The 14879-nt window shown below is 33.0% G+C and overlaps 1 protein-coding gene across 15 annotated transcripts in view; it reads left to right on the top strand.

Annotated features, from left to right (window-relative positions):
• ANKRD31 (ankyrin repeat domain 31) overlaps positions 1 to 14879 on the top strand; it is a 141328-nt gene that overhangs the window by 34825 nt on the left and 91624 nt on the right. For 6 of the 15 annotated variants that reach the window (XM_039857295.1, XM_039857302.1, XM_039857299.1 and 3 more), the window contains 3 exons: positions 7682 to 7755; positions 9633 to 9742; positions 12664 to 12704. In XM_039857295.1, the coding sequence (XP_039713229.1) occupies positions 9707 to 9742; positions 12664 to 12704 (77 nt within the window). In that variant the 5' untranslated portion in view covers positions 7682 to 7755; positions 9633 to 9706. Of the gene's footprint in view, positions 1 to 6; positions 224 to 7681; positions 7756 to 9632; positions 9743 to 11497; positions 11639 to 12663; positions 12705 to 14879 lie in introns of those variants that run through there. The other 9 variants (XM_039857294.1, XM_039857305.1, XM_039857292.1 and 6 more) reach the window with 5 other exon arrangements.

Raw genomic sequence — 14879 nt, 5'->3', positions numbered from 1 at the left:
AGGGAAAGAGGGTAAAAAAAGACTCGGAGTGCAAGACGAAAATGGAGGAAGGCTCCCAGGCCCCAGACTGGGACAGTGATGAAACGGTGATAGAGGGGTCAGTAATGGAGAGTGACCTGGAAGAAGAGGAGCTGCCCTGGAGAAGGTGACAATCGTTAGCTCCGGGTGTTGGAGAAAGTGACCACAGTTAGGCCTGAGCACTGGCATGGAGTGGCCCTCTGAGGTATCAATAGAAATTGATATCAGCAGAATGTAGGCTTGTGGGCAGGATTTGAGCCCTATAAGGCAGCCAGCCCTGTGCTAAGAACTTGTAAATAATCAACAAGGCCACAACACCCCAACTTAATACAAAATGCGCTCTCTAGTAAGTGGCTTCATGGCGGTAAAAAAAAAAGGCTTTACTAGCCAGGGACTGTAAGTGCTTTTGCTCAGGCAAAAATGCGTTTTGCTTCAAGCAACTCGTTTTGCTTCAAGCAACTCGTAGCTCAGGTCAAGGAAACGGTTAACGTAATTTCTCTCAGGAAAAGAATGTGATGGGAGAACTGGTTACTACCAAACCAGAAATGGATAATTTTAGAAGAATCAGAAAGACAGTAGTTTAGTTCATCAAAACCATTTGAACGTACATAGTTCTCACTGGTAGATTTAGGGAAAAGATAGAAATGAGGTTACTGCCTTTGAGAAACCTACTGACCAGGAAAGACACATAAACAAATAATTTCAATGTAATGTGGGAAGTCCAAGGATGGAAGTATGCCCAGGCTGATTTAGGAGCCCAGATAGACTCACCTCACCTAGGTAGTTGTCAGAGTTTATTAGGGTTGACTTCTGGATAGAGGTTTGAAGATGGGTTAAGAATTAGCCAGATGAAGAAGAGGTATTCTAGGCCAAGGGAACTGCGTGGGTAAAAATATAGCTATCAGACATACATAGTGTTCTGTTACATGTGCTGACCTGTACAGTTGAGTCTTACTGAATGAAGTCTTAAATGATGAGGTTGAGAGTGATGAAAGATGAGCCTGGAGAGGAGGGTAGGGTGTGGTCATGTAAGGTCTCATCTATCCTGCGTGTGTCCACGTAAGGGACTGGTCAAATGTTAAGTGGAGGAGCAGCAGAATCAGATTTTTGTTCACTCTAGTTCCCTAGGCCAAGGCTTTTAAAATTTTAATAGCCTTATAAATTACTCCAGAATCCTGTTAAAATGTGGTTTCCAATTCAGTAGTTCTATGCTGGGATCTGAGATTCTGCAGTTCTAACAAGCTTCCTGGTTAAAGTTGGTACTATTAGAGCAGGGATCACCATTTGCAAAGCAAGGCTATAGAGGTAAGCTTTGGGTCAAAGTAGTAACAGGCTGGGATGTCAAGAGCTCAACTAAGAAGAAACAATGGGAATGGAGGGAAAAGGGCAAACTTGAGAAATCTTTAGAAAGTAAATTTGGCTGGAGATGATGGTTGATTAGATATAGAAGATGATACTCAGGTTTCTGGCTTATTTATATATACACGCACAGTAATATTTTCTCTTGGTGTACAGGGAACATTTTGACTAATATATGGAAACCTTAACCACCACAATCAAGATCCAGAACAGTTCCGTCTCTTCGGGGGAAAAAAAAAAACGACAACTTTCTTGTGCTGCCCCTTAGTAGTCGAGTATCCCCTCCCAAATTTAAATCATTCCCATATATGTAATATATCATCTCTTTTGTCTGTCTGCTTTTTTCCCCCTATATGTTTGATTCTTAGCTTCTTGAGTCTATATATTTGTCTTTCACCAAACTTGGAAGTTTTCTGTTAGGATTTCTTAACATTTTTTTTTTTTTGTACCAGTTTCTCCTCCTGGGACTTTAGATGCCATGAATGTTAGACCTTTTGTTAATTGTCTTCCAGATCTCTGAGGCTCTACTAAATTTTTACTCTTGATTCCTTGGACCGTATAATTTCTATTGCTCTGTCTTCAGGTTTACTTACTGTATCCTTTGTCATCTCCATTCTGTTGTTGAGTCTATCCAGGGAATTTTTAATATACAGCCTTAAAATTTTCTCTTCTATAATTTCCATCTGATTCTCTTTTATAGTTTTTGTTTCTCTGCTGAGAATGTCAGTGTTGTCACCCATTTGATGAGTATTCACCTTTATCTCATAGAAAATGATTATAATAACTTCTTTAAAGTCTTCATCTTATAATTCTAACATCTGGGTCATGGAGTGGGGGACCATTTAATTATCTCTCAAGAATTAATGAGATTTTCCTGTTCTTTGCTTCTCGAGTAATTCTGGATTATATACTGTATATTTTTAATATTATGGTTCTGTTAAAATCCTCTGGAAGGTGTTGATTTTTGTTTTGACAGGCAGTCAACATGATTAGGTTCTGACTGTACATTCTGTTTTGCCTTCTGTGGGTCGTGGTTACATCAGTTCAATTTTCAGAGCCTTTACTATGCTGATCAAGTCTTCAGACTCATTTGCCACTTGGGTAAATCTGGAACTCGGGCAGTAGTTAATGTTATAGTTCAGTTCTTTAAGCCTTTACTATGCTTTTTTGAATCTGCTCTGCATGTGAACTGCTCAGGGTTGACCCTATGTCTTATGTTAGATCATATACGGTGATTCCCTTTCCTGCTCTCTTTTCTCCAGGATTCTCAGATACCCTTTCTTTCTTCTACCCACATCTTGGTTTATATGACCAGAAAAGTAGATTTCTCTGAGTGTTAGCATTCTCACTGTAGAGTAGATGCCTGCATCTGGGGCCATGTTCAGGACGAAGTGTTAAGGTAGAGAAGAAAATAAAAGATTATCATCTTATTCTTCAGAGTATGGTTCCTTTCGTTAGGGAGGCAGATTTTCTCTCGGGTTTTACGTGCCCAACCTGCTACAGTTGGTAGCAGTATAGCTCTGAAGCTAAAGAGAGAAAACAAGTCAGGAAAACCCAGGATTCCCACTTTCCCACACCCCCCACACACACCTGGAATTCAGTGGTTCCTGGTCTTCTATATATAGAGAGAAAGTTTCTTCTGGAGTTTTTGCTCTCTGTGCCCACTGTGCAGTTCCAGGATTAGACCTTGGATTAAAGCTGAAGACCAAAACAAGGACCAAAAACAAAACAGAAAAAACAGACTGAAACTCACCTATTACAAGGTTATTTACATTTGGCATCAGTCCCCCATCTCCCTGTTATTGTTTACTTTTCTGATTATTCAGGTAGCTTTTAAAAAATATTCTAATAGGAAAAAAAAATTCTACTAGACTTTTTAGTTGCAATTGGTGGAGAACTAGGCTATAGATGGCTCAATCTCTTGTGCTTGGCCAATCTTTTTGTTTTCCCTCTAATTCATTTTAAATTGCTTCTCTGTGGTGCCATAGAAACATCATTCTTTCAGACCTACTAGCCTGAGATTCTTTTTATTGGCATGGCAGTACAGTCAAAATCTAAGCATTGCTGGAGGTGAATGCCATTGTTTTTTGCTTTTGTCTTCATTGTTTTTGCTTACTTTTATGCAGTTTATTCTGGCTGTTTTTCATTCACAAGCTCCCAACTTTGACTGGAATGAGGAGCACAGGTCTTAGTATAGCAGAGCTCCTCACCAGGCAAAACACGATAGTTTCATATAGTTAAATAATCCTGTTACAGCTATCTGGGTCTTTTTGCTAAGAATTGAGAAAGGGTTTGGTGACCTTTGGGACTAGAAAAGACAGGGCTCTGAAAGAATCAGGATGCCAGGTGTTAACTGTGTCTGAAAAAGCAGTCTGAGAGCCTGGACTTGGTCCTCGCTCTCCCTCTAGAAACCATGTCTAAAAATGCATCCTGTCCTCTTGTGGTTCAGTAGGTATTGCTACTAATCTGTAAAAATTCAAACTAGTGACTAATAAGGTTTTCTTTGATTGTGATTTTTTTTCTAAAAGGCAGGATTCATTTTTTCTTATCTGACTTTTTTTGAAATCAAACCCCTGTCTCAGTCTCTGGTAATGTTAACTGCTCAATTACATTAAGGCAGTGGTCCCCAACCTTTTTGTCTTGATAGAAAATGCCTATTACAAAGGATACACCTGGGGAGAGGAAGAACAGAAAGCAAAGTACAAGGGGATAAGGAAATAATAGTCATATTAAGTTAGCTCAAGAAAGCAACATTTTTAGTCAGGATATATATCAAAATAGTGGCTACTTCAGTGATTAAAACAAAAGTACTGTTTTGCCAAGTACTATTCTTTTTAGAACTGTTATACTGAAGGGTATTTTAATTAGGTTTTTTTATGAATCAAAGCCTTAGCATGACATTAGGACTCTGTACTATCAAAATTTTGATAACATAAAACTGAATCCCTATTGTGATGAAAAATTTCTTTATACTTTTAACAGAGCACTGAAAATTGTTTCAGATTTTCAATCAGATTTTGCCTGATAATTTTTCTTTTAACTCAAACATTTAACCTTTCCTTCCCTTTCTATTGTTAATACTTTCTAGTATGTCATCTTCTCAATATTTCAGTTATATTTTATTAAAATACTGCCTCCATAACGAAGTAGTCAGTGACTTTTGTGGAGTCAGTTATTCAAGTAGTTTAGTCGTTTGACTAAGAATCCACTAATAAATTAATGTTCTCTTTTTAGTTACTTTGTCGATTGAACATGTATAAATAATTTTTATGGGCCCTAGTTTTTTTTATTTTCCTTTTAGGATTAAAAATAGTCCTGACTTCTCTCTCAAGGAAATAGTAAAAAAAAAAAAAAAAAGGCAAAATTTATGTATAAAGAAATTATCTCAGTTATTTGCAATAATGAAAAATTAAACAATGTTTTAGAATAATGTAATGCTTAAATAAATTATATATCCTTATGATGGAGTATTATCAATAATGGTTTTAGGAAAATTTTAGCGACATTGCAAATGTTTAAATATAACGTTAAGTGAAAAATGTAGTTTCTAAAACTTTACACAGATTGATCCAAACCTTGTGAAAGAATTTATGGTTCTATCACACATAAGCCTACATAGAAAACTGGAAGGAAATAGACCAAAGTCTTTATATGGGTAGAATTATAGGAAATTTCAGTTTTCTTACTTATACTTCATTTTATTGCCCACGTTTTCTACAGTTTTTTTTTAATAGATAATATATTTACAAGATACAAAAAGTTTTTCAAAGAGCATATTGTAAAATGTCTTGCTGTTACCCCTATCACCTCAGCCACCCAGTTTTTTCCATTTCAGAAGCTGCTTACTACAACTAATATATTTGATTTCTCTTTATCCTTTCAGAGATATTTTCTAAGTGTATGTATGTTTGAGAACCTATGTAAAATTAGGTTCTCTAAAAATAGAAGCTCTATGTCAAAGCTCTATGGTATATGTCAAAGAGTATGGGTGTTTGTAATCTTGATAACTGAATTATTTAGTTTTGTATCATAATTAGAAAGACTTCTTTCCTCCACAGTTATAAAATAATCTCTCCTTGGTTTCTTTTAGTACTTTTTGTTTTATTTTTAAACATTTACATCTTTAATTCATGTGGAATTTTTTTCTTAGTACAGTGTGAGGTATGGATCCAACTGTTTTCTGGATATCTCTTTCATTGTCCCAATATCATTTTTTTTAAAACTTCTATATTTTTATCACTGATTTTAGATGTCACCTTTTAAATATATTAAATTTCCATATATATGTGAGTCTGTTTGGGGGATTTTATTCTGTTAATTGGTCTGTCATTTTATCTGCCTGTTTCACATTTAAAAAATATTTCATATCCAAAAATATTTTAATATCTTATAGGTCATTACCTCTTTATTCTTATTTTAAAATTTTTTTCTGGCTATTCATATTTATTTTACCACATGAACTTTAGAATCAGTTGTCTAGTTCAACAAAAAGTCTTGGTAACTTTATTGGTATAATGTTAAATTTATAAATTTACTTATAGAAATTAACTTCTTTGTGTTATTCCTTTTTTCATTTTTTAATGAGAGAGAAGAAGCAAAAGAATGAGAAAGAGAGCAAGATGGAAGCCAGTGTCTTTTTGTAACCTAATCTCAGAAGAAATGTCCCAACATATTTGCTGTATTCTGTTCATTAGGAGAGTCACTGGATCCAGTCCGTACTCAAGGGCATATATACCAGAAGCCATTTCAGAAGCTGCTTACTACAGACTGTACATTTACTAATATTAAGTAATTATGAGCTCTTTTTAGGTCTGATGATTATGGTTATTTTTTAAAGGTGTAGTTATTACAGTTATGTTTGAATAGAGTCCTTATCTTTTAGAGCTGCATATGGAAATATTTCCAGATGAAGTGGAATATGATGTCCAGAATTTGCTTCAAAATAATCTGTAAAGGTTTTTTAGAACAGAAAAACACTTAAGCTTGCCTAGTAGGATACTGTCCATGGCATCTCTTCACTATTTCTTTACATATAATTTTTTTCCTCTTTTTAAAAAATTTAAATTAGTTTTTTAAATCTATTTAAATTATTTATTTAAATTAGTTTCAAATATACAGTACATTGGTTAGACATCTATATAGTTCATAGAACAATCCCTCCAATTGCTCCCTCCCTCCCCTGGCCCTCCACCTAGCCATCATATTAATGCTAACTATATTCCCTCTGTTGTGCTCCCCATCCCTGTGACCAACTATCAACTACTAATTTGTACTTCTTTAACCCTTCACTCCATTCTCCCAGCCCCCCAACCTCCCTCCCCTCTGTCCATCGCCAAATTGTCCACTATATTTGTGAGTCTCTTTGATTAGTTTGTCCTTTTTGTTCCTTAGATTCTGCATATAAGTGAAATCATATGATATTTATCTTTCTTTGTCTGACATTTCACTCAGCAAAATAACCTCTAGGTCCATCCATGTTGTTGCAAATGGTAGGATTTCTTTTTTTTTTTTTTTTTTGATGGCTGAGTAATATTCCATTGTATATATGAACCATAATTCCTTTATCCAATCATCTGTTGACAGGTATTTAGATTGCTTCCATTTCTTGGCTATTGTAAATTGTGCTGCCATGAATATTGGAGTGCATAGATCTTTCCGAATTATTGTTTTGGTTTTCTTTGGATAAATACCCCAAAGTGCAATTGCTGGGTCAAAAGGTATATTCATATACCTTATTTTCTTAGTTTTGTATCTTTGACTAGATATAAGGCTTCTTGAGGGCAAGGACTGTGTGTGTCTTTTCTCTTTGTTACCTTGGTGCTGCTTAGAAAATAGAATTGAATCTAAAAATTAAAGGAATTCTAACATCATATATTCTGAAAATGTACACTCGGATTTAACCTTGGTATTTTAATCTCATATTCTCTGTGATACAGAGAAATGTGAAGGAAAAATCTTCCACTACTGGTCCCGCAAATCATCTCATCTCTGTTCAGAATCCTCCACTACTGGTCCCGCAAATCATCTCATCTCTGTATTGATATTTGTCCCTTACTCCCAAATATTAAAAAATAGGGGAATTGTAAAAATGAACATGAGCATATAAATAAGTATTTTTCATCTTGGATTAATTTTTAATTAAAGGGTACATTTATGAAAAAAAATTTTGATTTAGAAATATTAATTGTGGTGTAACCAAGAATTTTAGCAAGTTTAGCTATAATAAAGTGTGACAGTTAAATTGTTAGTCTTTGTTTAGGAAACATGATAATAATCTATACGTTCTTTTTTTGGTATTTGAAAGGTTGCTCTTTGATCAAGACAGATCTCTTAGATCTGAGTTCAGTCTCCATCCTGGTATAAGTGGAACATGCAAAGGTGAGAAAAAATTCTTTCAGCTAAGTAGTCCCTTTAATTTCCCAAGTGTTATTCTGTTAACTTCTTTTATATTTAGTATTGTTCTTTAATTTTACACAGTTAATTTCTTATAGTCATCTATAATAGACCCTAAGGTCCATTAAGGTCTATTACTATAAAGGCAGCAATGGGGGTCCTAACTTCCGGAAGAGGTTTATGATTCCTAGAAAGGGCTACAGAGATATGGAAGTGGTATTTGAATAGCTCTTCTCCCTTCTCCACCAAATCACCAGCTTAACCCTAAAACCTGTCTATTTGCAAAAATAAATAGTACTTTTTAATAACCAATCTGATTCTTTTAGACAAAATTAAGATACAAAGTCCTTGGTATGTATTTTTTATTTATTTTTATTTTATTCTATTATTTTTTATTGAGATGTAATAGACATATAACATTAGCTTCAAGTGTACAACATGATGATTCAATATTTGTTTATAATGAAATGATCACCAAATAAGTCTAGTTAATATAGTCTATTACATTAGTCTACTTAACATAGTCACACAATAAGTCTAGTTTTATATATATATTATATATATATTTTGCTGATTCATTGATTTTATGATGCTTTTTTATTTTTTTAATTTTTTTATATTTTAAATTTTAATTAGTTTCAAGTATACAGTACATTGGTTAGACAGCTATATAGTTAGTAAAATGATCCCCCCAATGGCTCTCTCCTTATCCTCACCTCCACCTAGCCAATGTATTAATGCTAATTGCATTCCTTATGCTGTGCTTCTCATCCCCGTGACCATCTTATCAGCTACTAATTTATACTTCTTTAACCTTTCATTCCATTCTCCCAGCCCCCCACACACCTCTCCTCTCTGTCCATCACCAAATTGTCCACTATATTTGTGAGTCTGTTTTTGATTAGTTTGTTCTTTTTATTTCTTAAATTCCGCATATAAGTAAAATCATATAGTGTTTATCTTTCTCTGTCTGACTTAAATGCCTTCTAGGTTCATCACAGCAATATCTTTTTCTATTCCCTTCCTTTTCATATGTAGGGGTCTTGTTTTCTTATCCTTTCAGCCACTCCATCCCTTGGTTGGAGCACTTAATTCTTTTCCATTTAAGGTACTTATTGATAGGAATGTAGTTGTTACCATTCTTTATTCCTGTCTTATAATACATGTTTTTTCTTCTTAAAGAAGTCTCTCCAACATTTCCTGTATTCTGGCTTGGTAGTGAATTGGGTGTTTTTCAGTGATTCCGGTAGAAGAAATCCATACAGTTACGTCTGAAGGAGCTCCCTTCTGCTTTTCCTGTATTGAGTGATAAGCTATTGACTAAAGTTTGCTTTCCCTTTAATCCATTCTCATCTTCTAATCTATAGTGGATATAGTTCCTTTTTTTTTCCATTGCTGCTTCAGATTAAAAAAAAATAACTTTCTTTGGATTCTTTTTAGGAACTGGGAAGGGAAGAAAGTTAAAATATGAGCTCAATTTGACATCTGGAAACAAAAACTCTGACTTTTCTTGGATTATATACTAGCATGATAGGTTTTTTAAAGTGATCTAAAATGAAAATTTAAAAAAAAGAAATTATTCTTCCTAGTGAGGTTTAAAGTTATATAATTTTTACACATATCTTTTGCATTCATTCATCCTGAAATAAGGAACTATCAAGTATTATTTTATTCAGTGTAGTATATATGTTTCTTTTTAACAATTTAAAAACTTTGACACATAAAAGTGGCAGTTAGGAAATTAAGATTCACAAAATGATTTTTAATGATATTTTGTAGTATCTATGAAATCCTTGGGTCATTCATTGCAAAGCAGAGCAATAAAAATGTTACAAATGACTTATGATTATATTTCATTCTAGGCACACGTTCTCCTGAGATTCAACTTAAATTCAAACTCAGAGAAGAGCTGCAAGAGCAAATAAGTAAAAATAAGATGATTCCTGTTCTTAGTGAGGATGCAGTCTTACAGGTGTGTAGCATATTGATTAAATACATTCTTATTAAAAATTGAAAATGTTATTTCAAAGAGTAGCAGATTAACTAATAATTAATTCTTTTTGTCTATTTTGCTGCTACTTTCTTATTCAGTTTTTTCTTATTTCTTAAACATTCTGTTTCTTTGCCATAACTTTGATGAAGGCCAGTTGTTTTAAGAGGCAGGGTTAAAATATTTCCTTTTTTCCCTTTCCTTTATTTTTCTCTTCTTGGTCAGAAGGTTAAAATAGTTTAAATTAGGATGTAATAATTATGATTTTCATCTCCATTGTATGTCAGAGGTCATCTTAACCTTGTGAGGAAGTTACTAGTCTGTGTGGTATAATTTAAGATATGTGCCACTAAAAAGCCCTTCTTTTGTCCTGTGTGTGTTGTGAGTACATATCTGTGTACACACACTTATATATACAAATTTTTGTTTCTTTTTTAAAGTAATTCCCTAGGGAAAGGTAAGGGATGATTTAGTTAGCACTTGGCATACATAAGTTAGCTAACCAGAGATACCTACAAAGTCTTAAGGAATGAAAAAAAAGAATAGTTTGTGTGAGACATCGGATGCTCACAGAGAGTGCAGGTTGATCAGTCTAACCTGGCTGGACAGATTTCTTCCACTCCCAGTAATCTATGACTTACGTGGTTGAAGAGAATGATCTCAGATAGTAGATGGTAGTTTTTTTGGTTAAGGATATGTAAATAGATTTGCTCCTTTTCCAAATCTTCTTCCTACCCCCGACATGTAAAACAAAATAAAACTCTACAGTTTTATGGCTTGCTCAAAATATAGGGGTGTAGGAGCCAAAGTAAAAAGGCAGTTATATGTGCAAAAGTATTGATAGTAATTTGGATCCCTTAAGAAAGAATTGGTTGAAGTGTATCCTTGCATTTTGTTAATTAACAAATGAATAATTCCAGCCTTCATTATATTCAGAGGCATTAGCTCTGAGTGGTATTTTTGCCTACAGAGAAAAAAATATCAGCTGTCAGGAACAAACTTCCTCTTGCTTGCTTTTTTATCTTTCACATTTTTCTTATGTAGGTAGGGTCAAGTAATAATTAGCCTTCAACAGGAAGAGCCACTGGTCCTATAGTAAGATAAATGAAGTGAGTGTTATAAATATTTGAACGAATTGCTTTGTGGAGACTCAGAAATATCTAGTAATATATAAGTATACTCTGTTTAATGAATCCTTGGGAGTTTCTAGGTTTATTTCTTGAAATTCCGTCTTCTCTTTTGGTCTCTTGCTTTGTAAAGTCTGCTTGGGAAGTGTGTATGTGAAACCAGTGTGACAACCTTGAAATATTATAAGGTTGTATTTTCAGTAAATAACAATGAACATTAATTGGAGAAGATTAAAGTTTTTTCAGTACTTTGTGTTTTCTTGTTAATATTATGGCTGTTTCAGTGATCAAAGAATGCTTAGAAGTTCAGGTTAATGGCTTTATTTTCAGAAAGCTTTATTACACAGAAACAGACGTAGAGGGCCCCCAAAGAGAGAGATTTTTCTAAAGATCTTCTTTGATGCTAGTAAGATATTTAAGGTAACGATTCCTGTTAAAGTAATAAAAGCCAGTGTGCTGTGAAATCTTAAAATGGAAGCATTTTATCAGTGTATTTTATCTTTTTTGAAAGGGGTAAACAACTTAAGATTTTCTGGCATGACTTAATCAGGCATAGTCCATTCAACATTTAACACTAACACAGAGGTTGCATAATTTCTGCCCCTCAAGGAAAATACTAGAACTCGGAAACTGACAAGAGTGGCTCATCAGAATCATTATAGAGTAATACACTAGGAGAAGAGAAAAACCATGAATAAAAAGAAGGAACACTTTCTTACTTAAGTTCCACAGATTCTTTTATAGAAAAGAGGTAAGACAAAAACTAAAGAGCCAAAACTATAAAGCTCTTAAAAGAAAACATCTTGACATTGAATTTGGATCTAATAAGGGATCAATACCCATAATACATAAAGACTCCTACAATTCAACAATAAAAAACAGCCTGATATAAAAATGGGTAAAGACATGAATAGACATTTCACCAAATAAGATACACAAATGGCCAAGAAGCACATGAAAAAATGTTCAACATTATTAATCATTAGGGAAATGTTTATCAAACCACAATGAGATACCACCTCACACTCTTATCAAAAAAACAAAATAACAGTATTTGACAAGAATGTATAAAAATTGGAATTCTTGCTCATTGCTGGTGATTCCTCAAAAAATTAAACAGAATTACCATATGATCTAGAAATTCCACTTTTGGGTTTATACCAAAAATAAGTGAAAGCAGGGACACAAAAATATATTTGTTTACCCACATTCATAGAAGCATTATTCACAGTAGCCAAAAGGTGGAACCAATCCAAGTGTCCATGGACAGATGAGTGGATAAGCAAAATGTGGTACATACGATGGAATATTATTCAGCCTTAAAAAGAAAGGAAATACTGATACATAAATGAACCTTAAAGACGTTATACTAAGTAAAATAAGCCAGTCACAAAAGGACAAATATAGTATGATTTCTTTCATATGAGATACTTAGAGTTATCAAATTTGTAGAGACAGAAAGGAAGAGGATGGATGCCAAGGATTGGGAGAGGAGTGAATGGACACTTAGTGTTCAATGGGTATGGAGACTCAGTTGACAAAGGTGAAAAAGTTCTGGAAATGGATCATGGTGATGGTTGCACATCAATGTGAATGTACATAATGCAAAGAATTGTACATTAAAAATGGTTAAAATGATAAATTTTATGTTACATATATTTCACCACAATAAAAAAAAAGACACTAAGAGTAACAGAATTGTCTTAAATCTTAAATATCTAGTTTGTTGCATTGGGTTAGCATTCATCAGTTGGAAAATACTGTTTTTCTTTCTAGCAGCCTCCAGATGAAATGGAACAAAACCAATCTCTGTTACAGTAAGCATATCAATTTTTTTGTCTTTATTATATTGTAGATATTTTTTGCCATTTTGCACATCTAAAATGAGCCTTCATTTTCTTAAGAGTTTTAGACTTAAATAGTTTTGAATAATTGCCCCCTTACACTCTCAAGTGTCATTTTATAAGAAAGACTGAATTAGATTAAGTTGATTCTGTGTTAATATTATTTTAAAAGTGAATTTATAGCATAGCATGAAGGAAGAATTTGTAGAGCTTATTGAAATTAGACTTATGTAACTATTATACTTTAAGAGACTTTATCTTTTCAGTATTTTTAAAACAATGACTATCAAAGTATGGTTTGTGGCCTCCCTGGGAATCCCTAAGACTCTTTCCAGAGGATCTGTGAGATCGAAACCATTTTTATAATAACCAACACATTATTGCCTATTTCATGGTGTTAACATTTGCACTTATAGTGCTAAAGCAAATTGTAGGTAAATGTTGGAGCCTTAGTAGGATTTGAGCAGTGACACCAAATAGTACTAGTAGTCACCGTGTTTTTCACTGCCATGTACTAACAGTTAAAAAAGAAAAAAAAACAACCAATTTCACTTAATGCATTTGATGAAGCAGAAAAGTTTTCTTTATTAAATCTCTACCATTGAATATGTACCTTTGATATTCTAGGTGATGAAGCAGGAACTATGCTTAAGTACTTCTGTGCACACTGAGGTGTGATAATTGTCTTAAGGAGAGCATTTATGCACTTGTTTGAGTTGTAAGCATTGTAAGAAAACTAGCCTCACTTTTTTTTTAATTGAAAGAATAACTGACAGACAAATTGGTTATTCACACTTGGGTAAATAGCAGATGTTTTCTTGAAAATAAAGCAAGCAAGCCAGATACTTCAAGGAAAATAGCTGTTGGTATTTGTTGCTAAAGAAAAAAATTCAAGCTTTCAAGTGAAAGTTAGAGTTTAGGAAAACTTGTATATATCACCTTGGCCTTGATTGTTTTCCAGTACTTAAAATTTTCTGGTAAGATCAGTGGTAATATTTACGAAGGTGATCTTTTTGCTGTTTTATATTGAAATATATCAATAAGATCTGCATAACTCAATCAGTATTTTCTAAAAGAGCAATGAATGATGTCACAAAACCAGGCACAGATAAAGATGAGTTCAAAATGCAAGATAGACCAGTAGGTTATAATGTAACAGAATAAAAAGTTCATTGATTTTGTTTCAGTTTCTACATTTCCTGCAACCTTTAAGGAAGTTATTGCTTTGAGTTTTGGTGTGATATCAAAAAAGAATATGCACAGTTATCCAAAAAAGCTACTAAAATATTCCTTGCTTTTCTAACTGCATATATGCATGAGGCCAGATTTTTATGTTCTTCAAACAAAACAATATATGGCAAAAGATTGAATGTAGTAGCAGATATGAGATGGCAGCTGTCTTCTTCTATTAAGCCATATCTTAAAGAGGTTTTTAAAAATGTAAATATTGCCATTTTTCTCACTAATATTTTTCATTTTGAAAAATATAATAGTTTTTCATAAAAAATATATTAACATGCTGTTATTTTTAAATTAAAAAGGTTTTCTATTTTATATCTAATATGTAAATATAAATATAAGCTGCATATACAAAAATTCTTTGGGTTCTTCAATAATTTTTCAAAATGTTTGAGGATTGTTTTTTTCAAAAAACCATTTTACGGAATAAATAGAAATATAAGTTCATCTACAAAAATGGAAAAAAAGAAAAGACTAAGGAAGACCAACATAGCATCCATAATCTCACTTCCCTGAGAGAACCATTGTTAACATTTTGTTACATTTTATTTTAATCATTCTAGATAGTTTTGTATCTTGTTTTTAAATTTTAAGTAGTAGTTTATCATAATTATTTCTCATTAATATTTTTATAAATATGAATTTCGATGGCCTAATAATATTTCACTGAATAACCTGACTATACTATAATTTATTTAATCATTCCTCTGTTATTGGATATGTACATTGTTTGCAGTCTTGCCTAATATAATTAACTATTTTTTAATTATATAGATGAAAGTTTGCTTTATTTTCAGACTTATGTCTTAAATTCTCTTGTAATTAAAGAAAAATTCTATTACCAACTCAAACTATGATTTTATTTTATTTTAAATCAGCTTGTTCTCAACAAATTGCATTTTAGGGAAA

The sequence above is a fragment of the Pteropus medius genome, unplaced genomic scaffold (genome assembly GCF_902729225.1).
Source record: "Pteropus medius unplaced genomic scaffold, Ma_sr-lr_union100, whole genome shotgun sequence".
Taxonomy (NCBI): domain Eukaryota; kingdom Metazoa; phylum Chordata; class Mammalia; order Chiroptera; family Pteropodidae; genus Pteropus; species Pteropus medius.
Note: the sequence above shows the minus strand (reverse complement) of the source record. Positions and strands in the feature narration are given on the sequence as shown.